The following is a 17,289-nucleotide window of genomic DNA, read 5'->3' on the forward strand; positions in this document are numbered from 1 at the left end:
ATGCTGCAGCAAGAGTCCTGACAGGGACTAGAAAGAGAGAGCATATTTCTCCTGTTTTGGCTTCCCTTCATTGGCTTCCTGTTAAATCCAGAGTTGAATTCAAAATCTTGCTCCTCACATACAAGGTCTTAAATAATCAGGCCCCATCTTGTCTTAATGACCTTGTAGTACCATATCACCCTATTAGAGCACTTCGCTCTCGCTCTGCAGGCCTACTTGTTGTTCTTAGAGTATTTAAAAGTAGAATGGGAGGGAGAGCCTTCAGTTTTCAGGCCCCTCTTCTGTGGAACCAGCTTCCAGTTTGGATTTGGGAGACAGACACTATCTCTACTTTTAAGATTAGGCTTAAAACTTTCTTTTTTGCTAAAGCATATAGTTGGGGCTGGACCAGGTGACCCTGAATCCTCCCTTAGTTATGCTGCAATAGACATAGGCTGCCGGGGGATTCCCATGATGCATTGAGTTTTTCCTTTCCAGTCACCTTTCTCACTCACTATGTACACTGAACAAAAATATAAACGCAACACTTTTGTTTTTGCTCCCATTTTTCATGAGCTGAACTTAAAGATCTGAAACATTTTCTACAAACACAAAGGACCCATTACTATCAAATACTGTTCACAAATCTGTCTAAATCTGTGTTAGTGAGAACTTCAGGTTTGCCGAGAGATGCAGGCTGGAGAAACTGATCAGGAAGGCTGGCTCTGTGGTCGGCATGAAGCTGGACACTCTGGTGACAGTGGCAGAGAAAAGGACATTAAAGAAACTGATGGACATTATGGACAATGCTGGGCATCCTCTGCACACGGCCATAAACAACCAGAAGAGTCTGTTCAGTGACAGGTTGCTTCTCCCCAAGACAAGAACTAACAGACTTAAAAACTCCTTTGTCCCACACGCCATCAGACTGTTTAACTCCTCTCTGGAGGGGAGAGGGAGGGGAAACAGGAGGACAAAGGAGGGGGGAACAACTAAGCTGTAGTGCCTCTGCACCTCACTGTACAATACCTTGTGCAATACTTTTTGTAAATAGTCAACAGTGCAATAGACTCAATACTTGAAATGTGCAATTCACTTGTATTTTTATTTTTTATTCCTATTTATTCTATTTATCCCCTTTGTATATTTTATTTATATTTGTCTCTGTATTTATATATGTGTGTGTGTGTGTGTGTGTGTGTGTGTGTGTGTGTGTATATATATATATAACAGTTCTGTAACTGTAACTTTGGTCGTTGCTGTGCTTTTTTTGGAAGTCGAATTTCCCAGAGGAACCCACCCGAGGGATTAATAAAGTTCTATCTTATCTTATCTTATCTTATAATCCGTCCCACCTCACAGGTGTGGCATGTCGAGGTGCTGATTAGACAGCATGAACATTGCACAGGTGTGCCTTAGACTGCCCACAATAAAAGGCCACTCTGAAATATGCAGTTTGGTCACACAGCACAATGCTACAGATGCCGCAAAACCAGTCAGTATCTGGTGTGGCCACCATTTGCCTCAGAAGGTGAGGCAAATGGTGTGCAATGGACATAGAGTTGATCAGGTTGTTGATTGTGGGCAGTGGAATGTTGGTCCACTCCTCTTCAATACTTGTGCAAAGTTGCTGAATATTGGCAGGAAGTGGAACACGCTGTCATATTACCCGAGCCGAGCGTCCCAAACATGCTCAATGGGTGACATGTCTGGTGAGTATGCTGGCCATGCAAGAACTGGGATGTTTTCAGCTTCCAAGGAATTGTGTACAGATCCTTGCAATATGAGGCCGTGCATTATCATGCTGTAACAGGAGGTTATGGTCATGAATAAATGGCACAACCATGGTCCTCAGGATCTCAACAATAAAATGCACTCGTGTTCATTGTCCATAACCCCACTGCCACCATGGGCCACTCAGTCCACAACATTGACGTCAGCAAACTGCTCATCCACATGATGCAACACAAGCTGTCTGCCATCTGCCCTGAACAGTAAAAACATCTGTCAACAGAACACCTCTCCAACGTGCCAGATGCCATTGAATGTGAGCATTTGTCCCCTCAAGTTGGTTAAAGTGATGAACTGCAGTCAGGTCTAGACCCCGATGAGGACCACAAGCATGCAGATGAGCTTCCCTGACTCGGTTTCTGACAGTTTTTGCAAAAATTCTTTTATGCAAACCGATTGTTGCTGCAGCTGTCTGGGTGGCTGGCCTCCACCTGGTCGACCATCCTGGAGGTGAACATGCTGGATGTGGAGGTCCTGGGCTGGTGTGGTTACATGTGGTCTGCAATTGTGAGGCTGGTTGGATGTACAGCCAAATTCTCTTAAACGCCTTTGAAGATGGCTTATGGCAGAGAAATGAACATTCATTTCACAACAACTGTTCTGGTAGACATTCCTGCAGTCAGCATGCCAATTGCATGCTCCCTCAAAAGCTGCGGCATCTGTAGCATTGTGCTGTGTGATCAAACTGCATATTTCAGAGTGGCCTTTTATTGTGGGCAGTCTAAGGCACACCTGTGCAATGTTCATGCTGTCTAATCAGCACCTCGACATGCCACACCTGTGAGGTGGGACGGATTATCTCGGCAAACCTGAAGTTCTCACTAACACAGATTTAGACAGATTTGTGAACGGTATTTGATAGTAATGGGTCCTTTGTGTTTGTAGAAAATGTTTCAGATCTTTAAGTTCAGCTCATGAAAAATGGGAGCAAAAACAAAAGTGTTGCGTTTATATTTTTGTTCAGTGTATTAATAGACCTCTCTGCATTGAATCATATCTGTTATTAACCTCTGTCTCTCTTCCACAGCATGTCTTTTATCCTGTCTTCCTTCTCTCACCCCAACCGGTCGCAGCAGATGGCCGCCCCTCCCTGAGCCTGGTTCTGCCGGAGGTTTCTTCCTGTTAAAAGGGAGTTTTTCCTTCCTACTGTTGCCAAAGTGCTTGCTCATAGGGGGTCATATGATTGTTGGGTTTTTCTCTGTATCTATGAAGCGCCTTGAGGCGACTTTTGTTGTGATTTGGCGCTATATAAATAAAATTGAATTGAAAAAAAATTGAACTATGCACATTCTAAAAAAAATTATTGAATTTCATATGTTGGTTAATCAATGACATTAATTAATGACATGATATGTTTAAAGAGTAATTTAAAAAGTAATTTTTGTTCATCTTATGTTGGACAAATGTGTACCACATTACCAAAAGTATCTGTTATCAAAAGTAGATAGCAAAAAACAACTCTAAAATATGCAGCTGTATGTATTCATTGTTTTTTTTAATATTGACAATTTTATTAATTTGTTATTTATATTTTTCAGATTGATGAAACTGTCATTCCCTTAATGACAGACAGTGACCTGGCAAAGTACATCCCCAAAGTTGATGATAGAGTCTCCACTGTGGCCTTCTGCAGACAAGCAACACTGTCACGGACGTCACCATCCAGGAAAGAATCTATACTCTCAAGGCTACGACAAAGACTGACAGGAGCTGAGGGAATGCCTCCTAAAAAGAAATTGTCTCAGTGGGCAGAAAATACAAATGCAAAACGAACAGTGCGACGAATTTAGGTTGGCTGGATGGATTTTGATGAGGAGAAGGGTGGGTTCAAACAGGTGAAGTCTGTAAGTGGTGGTGGAACAAGGCATTTATCTGTAGATAAAAATGAAACAGTGTCAAATATCAAACTTATGGCTGAAAATCTGTTTTTCCCCAATGGCACCTCAAAAAAAAAAAAAAAGTCTTTCACACTATTCAACTCATATTGAGAGCTCACAGATGCATGTGGATGCTTCCAGTACAGTTGATGAGTTGTATAAGCAAAGTAAGGTCAAAATTCTGCGACTTTATCTGTGTACCAGAAAGAAAACACAACAGCAGCCTCAAGACATAGAGGCCGATCACGCAATAACCCAGCCCTCTGGTAGATCTCACTGACAATGAACCTAATCAGGCCGCTGATGATCTGTTGGTGGAAAACATAAATTCAGAACCATCAAACCACTTTGTAATTAATGATGGAGCTTCCATAAGTGGATATTTGGAACTGAATGACACATTACCATGGGATGGTCTGCCAAATGTAGGTGAAAGTGAAGATTCTGATGCAGTTGTTATTATTAGTGGGGATAACAGGGTGGATATTAGTGTGGTTGAACTAAACCCTGAAACACTGTTTACAGAAAAAGAGTCTGATCCACCTCATCACACATTGTCTCTCTCACCGGGGCTGACAGGAGAGCCAATATTCCTGACCAAGCACCCCCTGAATCACGATCTTGTCCTGTAATGCTAACTGTTAGAAGAGGTCATTGTCTTACTGATTTGATCAGTGCCTTTAAGGACTCAAACATTATTTCATCTGAGGTCAATATCAAAATGTTGCTACCAAATGGAGAGCTTGAACAGGGGGAAGGAAGTGGTGTTTTGCGGGACTGCCTGACAGAATTTTGGATGGATTTCTATGACAGCTGCACATTGGGAGTTGAGGTGAAAGTCCCATTCATCCGCCATGACTTTCAGTGTGAAGAATGGCAGGCTATAGCTAGAGTGTTTGTTGTAGGGTGGAAACAAGCTGGTTACTTCCCAGTGAAGCTTGCAATACCCTTTCTGGAGGAGATATTGTATGGCTCGACAACCAGTAGTTTAAAAGAGTCCTTTCTTTTGTATGTCTCACAAGAAGAGTGATCTGTTCTCCTGAAGGCTTTGGATGACTTCAATTCAGTGGATACAGATGAATTGCTGGAAGTACTTGATGCATATGAGTGCAAGCAGGTTCCTACCAAGGACACACTGCTCCCTGTTTTGGCACAGATAGGACACAAAGTACTTATTCAGGCCCCAATGTTTGTAATCAAGTGCTGGCGTCCCGTTGTGGGTTCTGTAGCTGGTTTACTCCCACCAGAAGGACTGCATCATTTCATTGCAGAAAAAAACAACAACTGTAAAAACAGTGAAGGAGCTTCTAATCTTTCCAGAGGAGATGACAGCTGCCCAGTCAACAGTTTCTCGTTACCTGAAAAGGTACATTGGAGAAATTGATTTCAATTATATTCAGCTTTTCCTGCAGTTATGTACAGGATCCAATCTGTTGGATAAAGCCATACTAATTGAGTTCATAGAAACTACAGATTTCCTCCGCAGACCACAATCCCACACATGTGGATGTGTACTAAAGCTGCCCCTTGGTTATCACAGCTATCCAGACTTTCGCAGTGAATTTAACAGCATTCTCGCAAGCTCTATGTGGGTGATGGATGTGGTGTAGGTCAGTGTTACCCAACCTTGGTCCTCAAGGCACTCTGCCCTACACGTTTTAGGTTTTCCACCCTAACAGTTCATAGAAACACGGGTGTAGTTAACACTAACATGAAGGAATGAATGTGAATGTTCAATAGACTGGGTGGTTAAGTTCTCTTAACAGTGTAGGCCATTGTGCCTTTTTCATGTGCAGCCTTTTTTTCATCTGGTCAGTAAGTGCTTTCTTAGTTTCTCCCCCCAATTAAAATAGTAAGCTAAAGGGAATGTTCAGGTTTTTTGAAGTGGAGTTACCTGTAGTAGACAGCATTTAGCACTCTGACTTTGCAGAAGCAGCAGTGAGTGTTGGGGACAAAATAAGGCAACAAATTGCTTGGGGAATGAGACCACAAAACAACACCAGTTGAAAATACATATACATATTTAAATAACATTTTCAGTGCTTCACCTGGTAGGAATCCGTACACTAAACATAGAAGAGCATCTGTTCCTGCTGCACACATTGTTGCTGTGTTTTTGGCTAGTGCCAAAATAAATTACTAATTTTAACATTCTAATACTTTTTTACTACAGGAAGAGTAACAAATATTTCCAATATAGCATACAGTAACAGTTCTACAAACTGGAAGATTGCTGAGTGCTGTCTACTGTATATACAAACATAAGTACAACACCATTACAAATGCCATATTCCAACTGATTAAGCATGTTCTATATTAAAGTATTTCAGATGTTTGCAGAAATCTTAATAGAAACAAGAATGTGAACCTTTATGTTCCTAATGGGTTTAGAAGAAAAGTTGTCAATTACAGAGATTGGTTACATTGTAAAGAGGTTTGTATAACATTTTAGAAATAACTGTTATTTTATCCTGTTATTATATGCAAAATACAACCTGTTTTTGAGTATGGTGTACTTTGAAAGACACCAGTAAACCATTCTCATTTGTACAAAACATTGTCCTCTCTGTTACATTCTATACATCTTTAAACATGAACATGTCTAATGACACCGCTGAAAGTTATTTAACTACTCACTCTATAATGTCATACACGTGCTGTGATTTTTAAGAAAAGAAGCCGTTCTTTATCAAACATGGGATTGCTTTAATCTATTCCACAATAACAAAATTATAGGCTCAAGAAACATTTGGAGCATTGGTGACACAACTATGATTCTACACTTTAGCCTACTTGGTCTTCTTGTCTAATTGATCACAACATTAGATATATTGCCAGTCTATGTGGTTGTTATCCTCGCGAACAGGTGTGGGATTAGAGCTCTGGGTAGCTCCCCAACTGGGTCTAGACTGGGTCTAGAGAGTATTTTAAATTCAGGGAATTTAAAATAGAAAGTAGCTCGTCCACAGAAGGACTGGTAGCTCCCCTTACGATAAGGGTTCAGATCGCGCGAACAGGAGTGAAATGTGTGTGTTTAGTTAGTTTGTTTGTTTGCTTGTTTTAATCAATTTTAAATCATGCTTTTTATTTGTTTTTGTTTCTAATGTCTCTGTAAAGCACTTTGAATCACCTTGTTGTTGAATTGTGCTATACAAATAAATTTGCCTTGCCTTGCCTTGCCTTATCCAAGGTGCTCTTGTTTTTGTTAGAAATGAACACATTTTTGCTACCAAAAACTATTATGAACAACTTTTGATGCTTTAACAGTGTGGTAAGTTTAACTCAATCCCAAAAGGATTTATTTTTTTCTAACCTGTATCATATTTTAGTTTAATACTCCACGCTTTGTAGCTACCAAGAGCAAGCAACACTTCATGATGAGTTAATTTACTGACATGGATAAAATGAAAATTATGTTATACAGTCTTTTCTGATAATTTTGATACAAAGACAAGATAACTACACACTGGAGAAAAATAATTACTTAATAAGTACATTAAGCTGTAGGAATACGTACTGAAGTACAAAATGTACTACATTTGTATGTTTGTGTCCATTTAAGTAGCCTCAAATAACTGTGAACGAACTGTATCCCTGAGATGAAAATATAAATCAAGGGCCTGGGACATGGTAGATGGGAATTCCAAGCTTGATTTCTCCATTATTATTGTGCACAAATCAAACACTTGCACATCACATGGGACTGAACTAACAAAAGTGCAGCTATTTTTACACAAGGTCAAATCTTCTGTTAGTGGAACAAGACAGTCTTCTGCACCCCAAAGGTGAGGGGCCATGTACATGACATCAGGTATCCCACAGGGCACGTTGTTATTCTTTGAGGGCCTTATACGGTGAGCATTCCAAACACTCCGGATGTCATTCAATACCTCCTGATGAAGAAACAAGAATTAGGTCAGAGCTGTAATACAAGGCATTTTTAAAATGGTCGAAAATAAGTGTGGTGCATCCTTAAATGAATTGAAAAGCAGCAATGTTTGGATGCAGTTTAATGAAAACCAAAGGAAGAGGGAGTGATGGCAAAAAAAGAAAAGAAAGAACCACACCAGGCAAACCACTGAGTTGTGGGATCTGGGCTTTATACTAATACTAATCTTGGTGCGGATGCGCAAAGCTTTTCAACTTTATGCGCATAATACAGGTGTCAAAATCAATATTTTTCAATCCCATGAGGGGATCCAATATCATCTCAGACCTGAATGTACCATGAATGTACCATGATAGAGCGCTGAAGAGTTACTGATGCGTGAAGCCTCTGACTGCTTTTGACAGACTGGCAGTGACAGATCGGTAGCTGCAGCATAACTGCTGATGCAGAATGAGCGCAGACAAGGATAATGTCCTCCGATCAGAAAAAAACAACATTTAAGTCGTGCTGGCTTCTGATCAGTTCAATTGGCAAAATGTTCCCTGATTTAAAAACTTTGGCTGGGTCGATGCTTCAGCCGCCATTACGCACATACAGAGCGCAGTTGACCTACTTCAACAACGTTAGGAATACATTGCATTTACCGTTCGGTAAAGGTAACGTCGTTTTAACTATGTAAAAGATTATTTTGTTACCCTTACTGCTAAAACAGCGTAATTTAATGTAATTAATTACCACCACTGGTTATCATAATATGGGCCATTTACCTGAATGATTGGCATGAAGCAGAACTGTGACAGAGCTTTGTCAATGAAATCCCCAAAGAAGAATCCTTCGTCCTTCAGTTCTCCTAGAAGCGTGATCCATGACTCGACTCCTTCTTTTCTCATCACTCCCCACCAGCTCTCAATTCTCTGGTTTGCGGTACTTGCTCCTGCGTAGCTTCTGTCTCCTGCTCTATCATCCCCGTCATTTCTCCATAAATAACGCTGGAGGTCTCTGACCAACACGTTCTCAGTGCCCATGTCAGTTCGTACGAGCCTGGGGAAACCCCCACGACTCTCCACTGCTTCCACAAAGTAACCTCCGATGTCATGGTCCTGGGTCGTGCGACCCAGTGTTTTGTGTTTAACCTATTTTTGATGATTATCGTTTATTGTTTGTTTAGTTTCACTAGGTAGTCCAGCCAGTTGTATATATTACCCTTGTATTAAGTCTCCCTTGCCCTTCATGTGTTTATGTCTGTGTGTCTTGTATTGTCAAGTTCATGCTGTCAGTTATATCATCTCCCCTGTACTACGTCTCCCCGGTTCATGTGTCATGTCTAATCTCCATGTTTCCTGTTTTACTTTGAAAGCCTGTATTTACTGTCAGTGTATTCAGTTTCACTCCTCCTGTCCTGTCGTTAAGTTCATGTGTGTCAGCTGTGCTCCCATGTGTGGCCACTTCCCCTGATCATCCCTCACGTGTATTTAGTCTCTGTGTTTCATGTAGTCTGTGTCGCGTCGTCTGTGGTCCCACCCTCCATGTTGTCACAGCCAGTCTTAGTATTCATAGTTATGGTTTCCTGAGTCTTCATAGTTTTTCCTAGTTTTACTTTCCCAGTTTAGTCATAGTTTAGTTTGTCACTGCGTTTCTGCTTTGTCTGCACTCCTTGTCACCAGCCACAATAAAGGCTCGCTTTCAGTTAAGGTTACTCCAGTCTACTCTCGTGTGTTCGCACCTGGGTCCACCACACACACCACCGCACGGTCTGCCTCCTCAAATCGTGACACTCCGATAACCTTTGGGTCACTGTTAGTGTGTGCGGCCCGCAGCCAAATGATGTTGCGTGAGAAACCGTCGATGCATCCATTAATACATATCCCATATGGCTTTAGTTTGTCATAAGAGTCTATGTGCCACACAAAGTTAGGTCCCTGAGCAAAATATTGCCTCCTTCTGAGACGTCTGGTCTGGCGAACCTGGGAACCTACTGGGTCCAGTAAAGAGATGAGGATCCTGACGTCTTTTTTCCTGATCGCAATGCCGTGTTGTTTGCACTTTGTAAACATCCACCGATAACCGTGATCCTTCCCAGGCCCTTGCAGTTGGTTCACAATAAAATCTATCCCGGCGTCCAGGTCGTACTTACGTCTGTAAAGCGACTTGGCTCTCAATATCCGGTTTAAATGTCTCTCCATAATGATGGTTCCTTGCATTGCCAGGCTTTTCAAAATGCATTTGTAGCTCATTCCCAGCCTAAAATAAAACTCAATCAGACTGTCTCTGTCCATGGTGTATAGGTTTAGCCTACTTTTATGCTTGTGTCTCTACGCAGCTGTCCAGGAATTCTATCAATAAGATGTGCGCACGTTATCTATTTCGTGGCCATAAATGCGTAATTCGTTGCCACGTTATACCCAATTCGTGCCCTCGAAATAGTATTTCGTGGCCACAAATAAGTATTTCGTGGGCACGTTATACCTATTTCGTGCCCTCGAAGTAGTATTTTGTGGCCACAATTTATTTATTTTTTGGACCATGTCATCAGAGGGGCTCTGTAGTTTATCAAAAACCATGAAAGGCCAACGTAAGGCTCCAGTTAGCTAATGTTAAACGAAATTATGTGATAAATAAATTAGTAATAATCAAATATAATGGGAAATAAGATTGTTTATATTTTTTTTTCAGCCTAAATTTACTGAGTATTACAAAGTTGCATCAGTGTCTGTACTAAGTGGTGTTAAATGCAGTGGCTTAACCATTAAACAAGCTAATAGGGCAGGGATACGACTGTCTTCTGCCACAAAATAAAGTAAATTTGTGCTCATGTAAGGTCATATTTATGGGATGTTTGCTTTTCTGTAGCTTTAGTTCAATTTATTCTTCTAAAATCTGTTTTTATTATTATTAATATGGCTGCTCTGTTGATAGTCTGTCAGCGGTGACATTACCAGCACATAGCCACAGCCGCTATAAACATGCTGATAGGATGATGTAGCTTCTGCAGCCAGCAGCGAGAACACTCAATACAGACTTAAGATTCAGTGTAACAGTTATCTAAATGTTGCGTGTCCTGTTTGTAAGCCCAGAAAATAAAATTAAATAAAATGGCAACCTCTAGCTTCAAGCTAAAGTAAGCTTCATGCTATTGTGAGGTTGTTAAATTTGCAAATATGCGCTTCACATATTCGACATGAATCATTTATATTTTTGATCTAAACATAATTCAATCTCACGCTTTTCACTTGTTTTTAAAAGACTGTTCAGTCTTTTAAAATAAGTCAATTAAAATAATCGAAAATAGTTATGTTTTCTGTTGAAACCCCGCCCCTATAGGGTGTGTTCTGCGAGGGAAGATTGACCGTGGTGTCCGCCATTTCTTCACTTCGTGGGAGGTGTACGTTTGGCGCAGAGCTCTACTTTGTCGAGGTAAATTAAACTTAAAACTAAATTTTCGAGGGGAAATGAAGATAAAATCTATCAGATGTGTGAATTTTTACCGAGGTAGTTTTTCGTATATACTGCTGTTGAGCAACATAATGGAAAATAAGAATTATTCCTCAAATTAACTGACGATAATGCTAGCTTAAGCTGCAGGATAGTATTATGCGTGTTAACATCTTTTCCAACAAACTTGTGTGCTTTTAGTTAACTGGTGTTAGTAAAAATGTTTTACAAAAAAGACAGGTATGAAGGGCCTGCAGTAGTCATTAGTGCCAGAGAAATTGTAAGTTTATTGTATTTTCTGGGTCATTGTGACAATATAATTATTTGAAATATATTGACTTTTTCTTTACAGACATTTGGTGCTTATCACTCATTTAAGAAAGTTAGGATGCCCTGAGGTGGTTGTGAACTCTGTGACACAGAAACCAGGGGGCAAATCAAGTGCTGCTTTTGCCATTAAAAGACCACGGCGGTCTGAAGTAAACTATTGTCCCCCCTATCCGGTTGGAGAATCTGAAGATAGCCTTGAGACTGTGAGAGTGGAGCTTCTTTTAGATGTGAAGAAGACAAACAACCGGGAGGTGGTGAGAATGAAAATGGAGAAAACATTTGCATATAGGAGACATGAAGTAGTTTGTGACACACCCATGATCAGCGACTTCCAGGCAAGATGGCCAGCACTCTTTGAAGTGAGCGAGGTATGTAATTTGTGAATTCTTTTGTGAAGATCATTGTGTTTTAATGGTATCCTGTAATAGAACATTGACAACATTTACGTTGTCTGCCAGGTTTGTGGAAACTGTCAGAAATCATTTTGAACTGTAAAGATTTTTTGTTATTGATTGTAGCACCTGAAGCATACACTGTATATAAAAGATAGAAATGGTTTCTAGGTCTACTGACTTTATCTTTGACCTCAGTAAACATGGTTTATGGTTCCTGAGTGTTTGTGGTCTAAGTTGCTAGTTTCATATTCATTATGACAGGGTGTTCATTGTACCCATTAATATGGAAAAGGACAGTGGACTAGTGTATGCTCATTGGCTAACGATTTTTGATTAACTAATGAGGGTACAGTGTCTCTTGGTTCCATAGGCAGATCTACACTGTGCTAATGACGTGCTATTTAAAAAGAAAGCTGGAAGGGCAACTGTGGAAACGCACAGCTTAAGACTTCAAAATAGAAATTAACAAGTGGTGACATCATTCTCTTTTTATATACAATCAGTGGTTATAAGCCACTTCTAACTCGAGCAGTTGTGTAACTTTTTTCCTCTGGAAGTCTGTCGAAATAAAAATCAGTCCATTTCACCACAAAAGTGAGTGGGATGCATAGCTGAAAATTAGTAATATGAGAAAAAATATAACTTTTTGTAAATGTGAGCTTGTTACATTTGAGTTTGTGACTGTTATTTTTATGTGTCAACTTCTCTTTTTAGATAAATGCAGAGTTTAAGTGCATTACCACTAGAGCTGGGCGATATGAGATTTTTTCATATCACGATATGTTTTTTTCATTTCAGGCGATAACGATATCTATCACGATATAAGCCAAATAACTATATTTGTAAGATTTAAATGTGCCGTTGCTCACAAGTAAAATGTGAAATAATCAGCAGCTTGTTTGTATTTAAATATTTATTTCCCATAATAAGTTCAACAGGGTAAATGTACTTGAGGAACATGAGACTTTTTCAGATAAATAAAGGCAAATATTGCAAACTACACAAAAGGCAGCCGCTAAAGCGTTTAAGTTTCAAAATAGAACAAACGAAACAGACTAAATTGTCAATTCCACTTAGAAACAAAATATTAATTCTAAAAATAACTCTTAATTTGTTTTACAGAAGAACAGACAAAACTGACTAACTTTTGTCAATATCAAATAAACTGAGAACTAAAAGGAAATTCTCAATCTCTCCTTGTTGTATAGCTTAGCTTTTCAAACAGTTTTAACAGTTACTTTAGTCTGACAAAAGCCGAATGACGAATTAGCGCTTCCAGTCAGAGACTGAGGCTACGTCCACACGTACACGGGTATTTTTGAAAACGGAGATTTTCCGTTTTCGTTTTAAAAAATAATCCCGTCCACACATAAAGGCAGAAATGAAGGAAAACGCTGCTATGAACATGCCAAAGCAGCAGGTGGCGCTAGATTCCTAACCGTGCAGAAATGTTGGCCAATCAGAAGTCTAGAAGCCTCGGTGGGAAAAAGTAAACAAAGCTGGGGCATAGAAGCGTATGTGTGGAGGGACAGTAACTGTGTGTATATGTAAGCATTTAAACACTGCAGAGAATAGAATTAACAGTAACAGTATTGTAGAAATTCATTTCACCGAAACAATAACGTGGCGCACAGTGTGACGCATGCACCAGTTTATTGTATTTCCAGACTTGCTTTCGGTACAATTTACAGTGCACGCTACTCTGTTTTTTGTCAGACTTGAAATAGCCGAAATACCTTCACACTACGGAACTTCTATGGCTCTTCCGTTCGACAATCTCTCCGGCATTGGAACCATCATCTGTTTTCTCTTCGGTCACGCTCGGTTGATTTTTCTAGTCGGCACACTCATTTCCTCCATTATGCGCTGGCTCCATTGCCCGCTGGCTGCTTCCCAAACAAACACACGTGCGGCTTGGCACTTGTGCTGTACTTAACAAGTCACGCGACGTGACGCTGCGGCTGTGATTGGTTTGGCTCTGCGCTACTTAATTTGGATTGGCTGACCTTTTTTTTTTTTTATTTTTTTTTTAAGAGGACAAGAGCGGCGAGGTCTATCGCGATAGCTTAATTTCTCTATCGAGTAAAAGTTATATCGCGATACATATCGTTATCGTTCTATCGCCCAGCTCTAATTACTACCATGCCACTGCAGTCCCGATTTCTCTCGCAGATAGATGTGCTATCTGACAAATTTATAAAGGTGTTCAAAAAGCGAGGAGGACAGATAGGAAGAAGACTGCAGAATATTCTGGAACCCATGGCCCAGGTAAGAAAGAATTTTAATTTGTGTCTACAGTTTAGAGAAAATAATAATTTTAACAAAATGCTGCTTGTCACCCTTTGCCAGGATGATGTTGATCTTGTGCGTGAATGTATTATCAAGGGGCTCTGCGTGTACCTCAACGAAGACCCCAGCAATTTAATGACAGAACATGTGGTAAGTGTTATTATAGAAGGTCATTTTATTGAAAATAAATGTGGTTGCTTCATGAACTAAACCCCCCCCCTCCCAAAACTTAAAAATCTAAAATCTCTTACCCCTTGGCTGAAAAAGGCTTTTATTGCCACAATGACGCGTGGACAACTGAACAACAAAGTCATGTAGGACTGTCAAATTCATCCCATTGGTGCAGCTACTAAAAAGATTTTGAATCTCAGTGACCTTGACCTCTCGGATTTTGAAAATGATCTAAGATTTTCAAAATTGTGCCACAGGTGTATCTGCTGGTGACTGTGGGATACCACTGGCGGCCCCTAGTTTGTATGTCTTTTTTAATTCTAAAATGAATAGACATATCTGAAAATGATTAGACTATATTTAGCTATGACATCTTGTTTTATCTACATGCTGACATGCCACAATTTCACTTTTTAATGGACATATTTAATAAATATGTCCTCCCACCATCCAAAGACATGTAGTTTGTGGGGATAGGTTAATTGGATAATCCAAATTGCCACTAGGTGTGAATGTGAGTATGAATGGTTGTCTGTCCTTGTGTGTTAGCCCTGCGACAGACTGGCGACCTGTCCAGGGTGTACCCCGCCTCTCGCCCTATGACAGCTGGGATTGGCTCCAGCACCCCCCGCGACCCTGAAAAAGATAAGCCCAAGCGAATGGATGGATGATGGATGGATATTTAATAAATATTGGGACCACCTTATTTATTAGACAAAATACTGTATGGCCTGGAAGTGTTTATAAAAAAAAAAATTTATGAAATACTTGGATCCAGCTAATGTCTTTGTTTTGGATCATAGTTTAGTACAGTTCAGATGCTAGTATCTCTACAGTTATTGCTTTTGACAAAATTAACATAATAACCAAAAACCAGACTAAATCGACAAGCTTGTTTTGTGTCAGTCACTTTGTAAAAATACTGCTTTATTCAGCGTCCTTTCTAAACTATGGCAAAATGTAGTTATCTACTAATAAATGGGTTGAACGTCACCTTAGCCAAGGGAGAAAGAGATACAGAGAATTGTCTATATGGGTTAGAGAAGATATTATGTTTAGGTGTTTTTCTTTTTTTTCCCTTCTACATGCATTAGGACCACGTGTTCTCTGAACACCTCTTCAGAGAATGAAGAGGTGTTCATAGTTGAACACCTCTTCATTCTCTGACAGTATTCTGCTTCTTTGCAATGACCAGTGTTCTGTTGAATTTAATTTTGGGAATGTGTATTTTCCAGGCCACAGATGAAGGAGTTATCCAACAATCTATTGAGGAAACAACCATGGGAATCTACATCATAAAGTCAAGAGATGCCAGTGACAGCCCTGAGGACATTGGGATCGTGGCTCAAGAGTTGGGAGTTCGCCTTGTAATCGGAAGGTTGCTGGTTCGAGCCCCGGCTTGGACAGTCTTGGTCGTTGTGTCCTTGGGCAAGACACTTCACCCGTTGCCTACTGGTGGTGGACAGAGGGCCCGGTGGCGCCAGTGTCCGGCAGCCTCGCCTCTGTCAGTGCGCCCCAGGGTGGCTGTGGCTACATTGTAGCTTGCCATCACCAGTGTGTGAATGTGTGTGTGAATGGGTGGATGACAGGTTGTGTAAAGTGCTTTGGGGTCCTTAGGGACTAGAAAAGCGCTATACAAATACAGGCCATTTACCATTTATAGAAGGAAGCCAAAACAAATCATATTTTAGGGCTCTTGGTTTTGTGTTTGAAAATGTTATTTTCGTCACATTTTAATATTTGCATTCCTGTTGCCATATTGCCTTAAGGCTCTTACATTTAAAAAAAAAAAATACCTGAGGAATTCTCACCTTTTACCTTTGGGCCAGTATTCCTAGAAAATTCAGCGTTAACATTTTCATAGGCCCTAGAAAGTTGAATTCAGGATCCAGCAGTTGTTTGTGTTTGGTACATTTTGGAAGAGATGCATTCAGATGACTCATGTATAATCTGAACTGCTGTTACAACTTCCAATTGTATACTGTTTTGAAAAATACAGGTCATTGTTAAAAAATGTTTTGCTTGTTGGTTTGATTGAAAGCAAAATATACAGTACATAATCTGTGTGTGTGTGTGTGTGTGTGTGTGTGTGTGTGTGTAGCATAAAATGATCTTGTCAATCTAACACATGGTAGTCAAATACAATTAACATAAAAGAACTCTTTACATTTTACATAACCAGTTAATGTCTGATAAACAAGTAGCGTCTATAAATATTTGACATGAATGAAAAGGATACAAACATGAAAAAATCATGTTCATGTTACAAAAAATTTGTGTGCAGTTATAACATGAAAAAAATAAGGTTGACAAAACATAACTTAATTGCGTGCAACCGATTACAATAATTTTTTTTATGTTTATCCCACTGATTATTTTTTTCAGTGTATCCCAGGCTGCTCCAGTCTGCATGCCAAGTATCCTTGGGCAAGATACTAATCATCGGAGTGTGAATGTGTATGAATGTTAGATACTAAGCACTTAAGAGCTTAGAAGAGGTGCTGGTGTGAATGAATTAGTTGTATAAAGCGCTTTGAGTGCTCAAACAGAGTAGAAAAGCGCTATATAAGAACAAGTCCATTTACATGGTGCGACTCTCCATTCAATGGCTCTGGTAAATATTTTAGAGAGTCACCTGTCATGTCTGAAAGTAACCAGTTGTCAGCAGCAAAGTGATGTGCAATGACCAAATCACTTTTCGTGGACGCAGCTTTAGAAATAAGAATGTAAACATGATTGCTCATGTGCTTCTGATGCGCAAGTCCATAACATGCAACTGTTCCAATTAGACTGTTTGTCATTTTAACTGAATTTTATCGAAGCATACCCAAAACAGAGTCCACTGAGATAGTTCAGGTGGCCGACCCGGAGGCAGACAACAGAGACGGAACAGGTCCGGAGGCCAGCCGTGGGGAGGGCAGCGGCGTCGACAAAACCGGTCCGGAGGCCACCCGCGCCGGCAAAGAAGTCCAGTCAGCAGCCTGTCCATTAGTGTTATGAGTCACCTTACAGTGAGATGACAAACAGCAGAAGGTCACGTCCCTCAAGCCAATCCAGTTTAGTACTACAGGCAAGTGGATGGTGGATTTTAACTGAGAAGGCTTGTTCATTCACAGAAACCACAAACACAATGAGA

The 17,289-nt window shown here is 40.2% G+C and overlaps 2 protein-coding genes and 1 pseudogene across 2 annotated transcripts; 2 read left to right on the forward strand and 1 right to left on the reverse strand.

The window, feature by feature from the left end:
* The first annotated feature begins 1,428 nt into the window (after positions 1-1,428).
* Positions 1,429-2,526, forward strand: LOC146680580 (uncharacterized; annotated as a pseudogene).
* Positions 2,527-8,267: 5,741 nt separating this feature from the next.
* Positions 8,268-9,737, reverse strand: LOC146680581 (uncharacterized). Its single transcript, XM_085447556.1, has 2 exons — positions 9,318-9,737; positions 8,268-8,627 (listed from the first exon to the last, which is right to left on the reverse strand). Exons 1-2 carry the CDS (start codon positions 9,735-9,737, stop codon positions 8,268-8,270), a joined length of 780 nt encoding a protein of 259 aa, XP_085303682.1.
* Positions 9,738-11,188: 1,451 nt separating this feature from the next.
* LOC146680582 (uncharacterized) lies at positions 11,189-17,153 on the forward strand. The gene is made up of 7 exons (XM_085447559.1): positions 11,189-11,208; positions 11,348-11,666; positions 12,408-12,426; positions 13,822-13,961; positions 14,043-14,132; positions 15,389-15,531; positions 16,943-17,153. Exons 1-7 carry the CDS (start codon positions 11,189-11,191, stop codon positions 17,151-17,153), a joined length of 942 nt encoding a protein of 313 aa, XP_085303685.1.
* The last annotated feature ends 136 nt before the right edge of the window (positions 17,154-17,289 follow it).

This window comes from Copadichromis virginalis, linkage group LG23 (assembly GCF_057382275.1).
Source record: "Copadichromis virginalis isolate Kocher_CV1m ecotype Utaka linkage group LG23, C_Virginalis_male_GT1.1, whole genome shotgun sequence".
Taxonomy (NCBI): Eukaryota; Metazoa; Chordata; class Actinopteri; order Cichliformes; family Cichlidae; genus Copadichromis; species Copadichromis virginalis.

Coding starts and splice junctions, on each gene's coding strand:
- LOC146680581 (XM_085447556.1), bottom strand. CDS start 9,737: ATGCAAGGAACCATCATTATGGAGAGACATTTAAACCGGATATTGAGA. Junction 8,628..9,317: donor CTAACAGTGACCCAAAGGTT/ATCGGAGTGTCA, acceptor CAGGACCATGAC/ATCGGAGGTTACTTTGTGGA.
- LOC146680582 (XM_085447559.1), top strand. CDS start 11,189: ATGTTTTACAAAAAAGACAG. Junction 13,962..14,042: donor TTCTGGAACCCATGGCCCAG/GTAAGAAAGAAT, acceptor ACCCTTTGCCAG/GATGATGTTGATCTTGTGCG. Junction 14,133..15,388: donor ATTTAATGACAGAACATGTG/GTAAGTGTTATT, acceptor TGTATTTTCCAG/GCCACAGATGAAGGAGTTAT.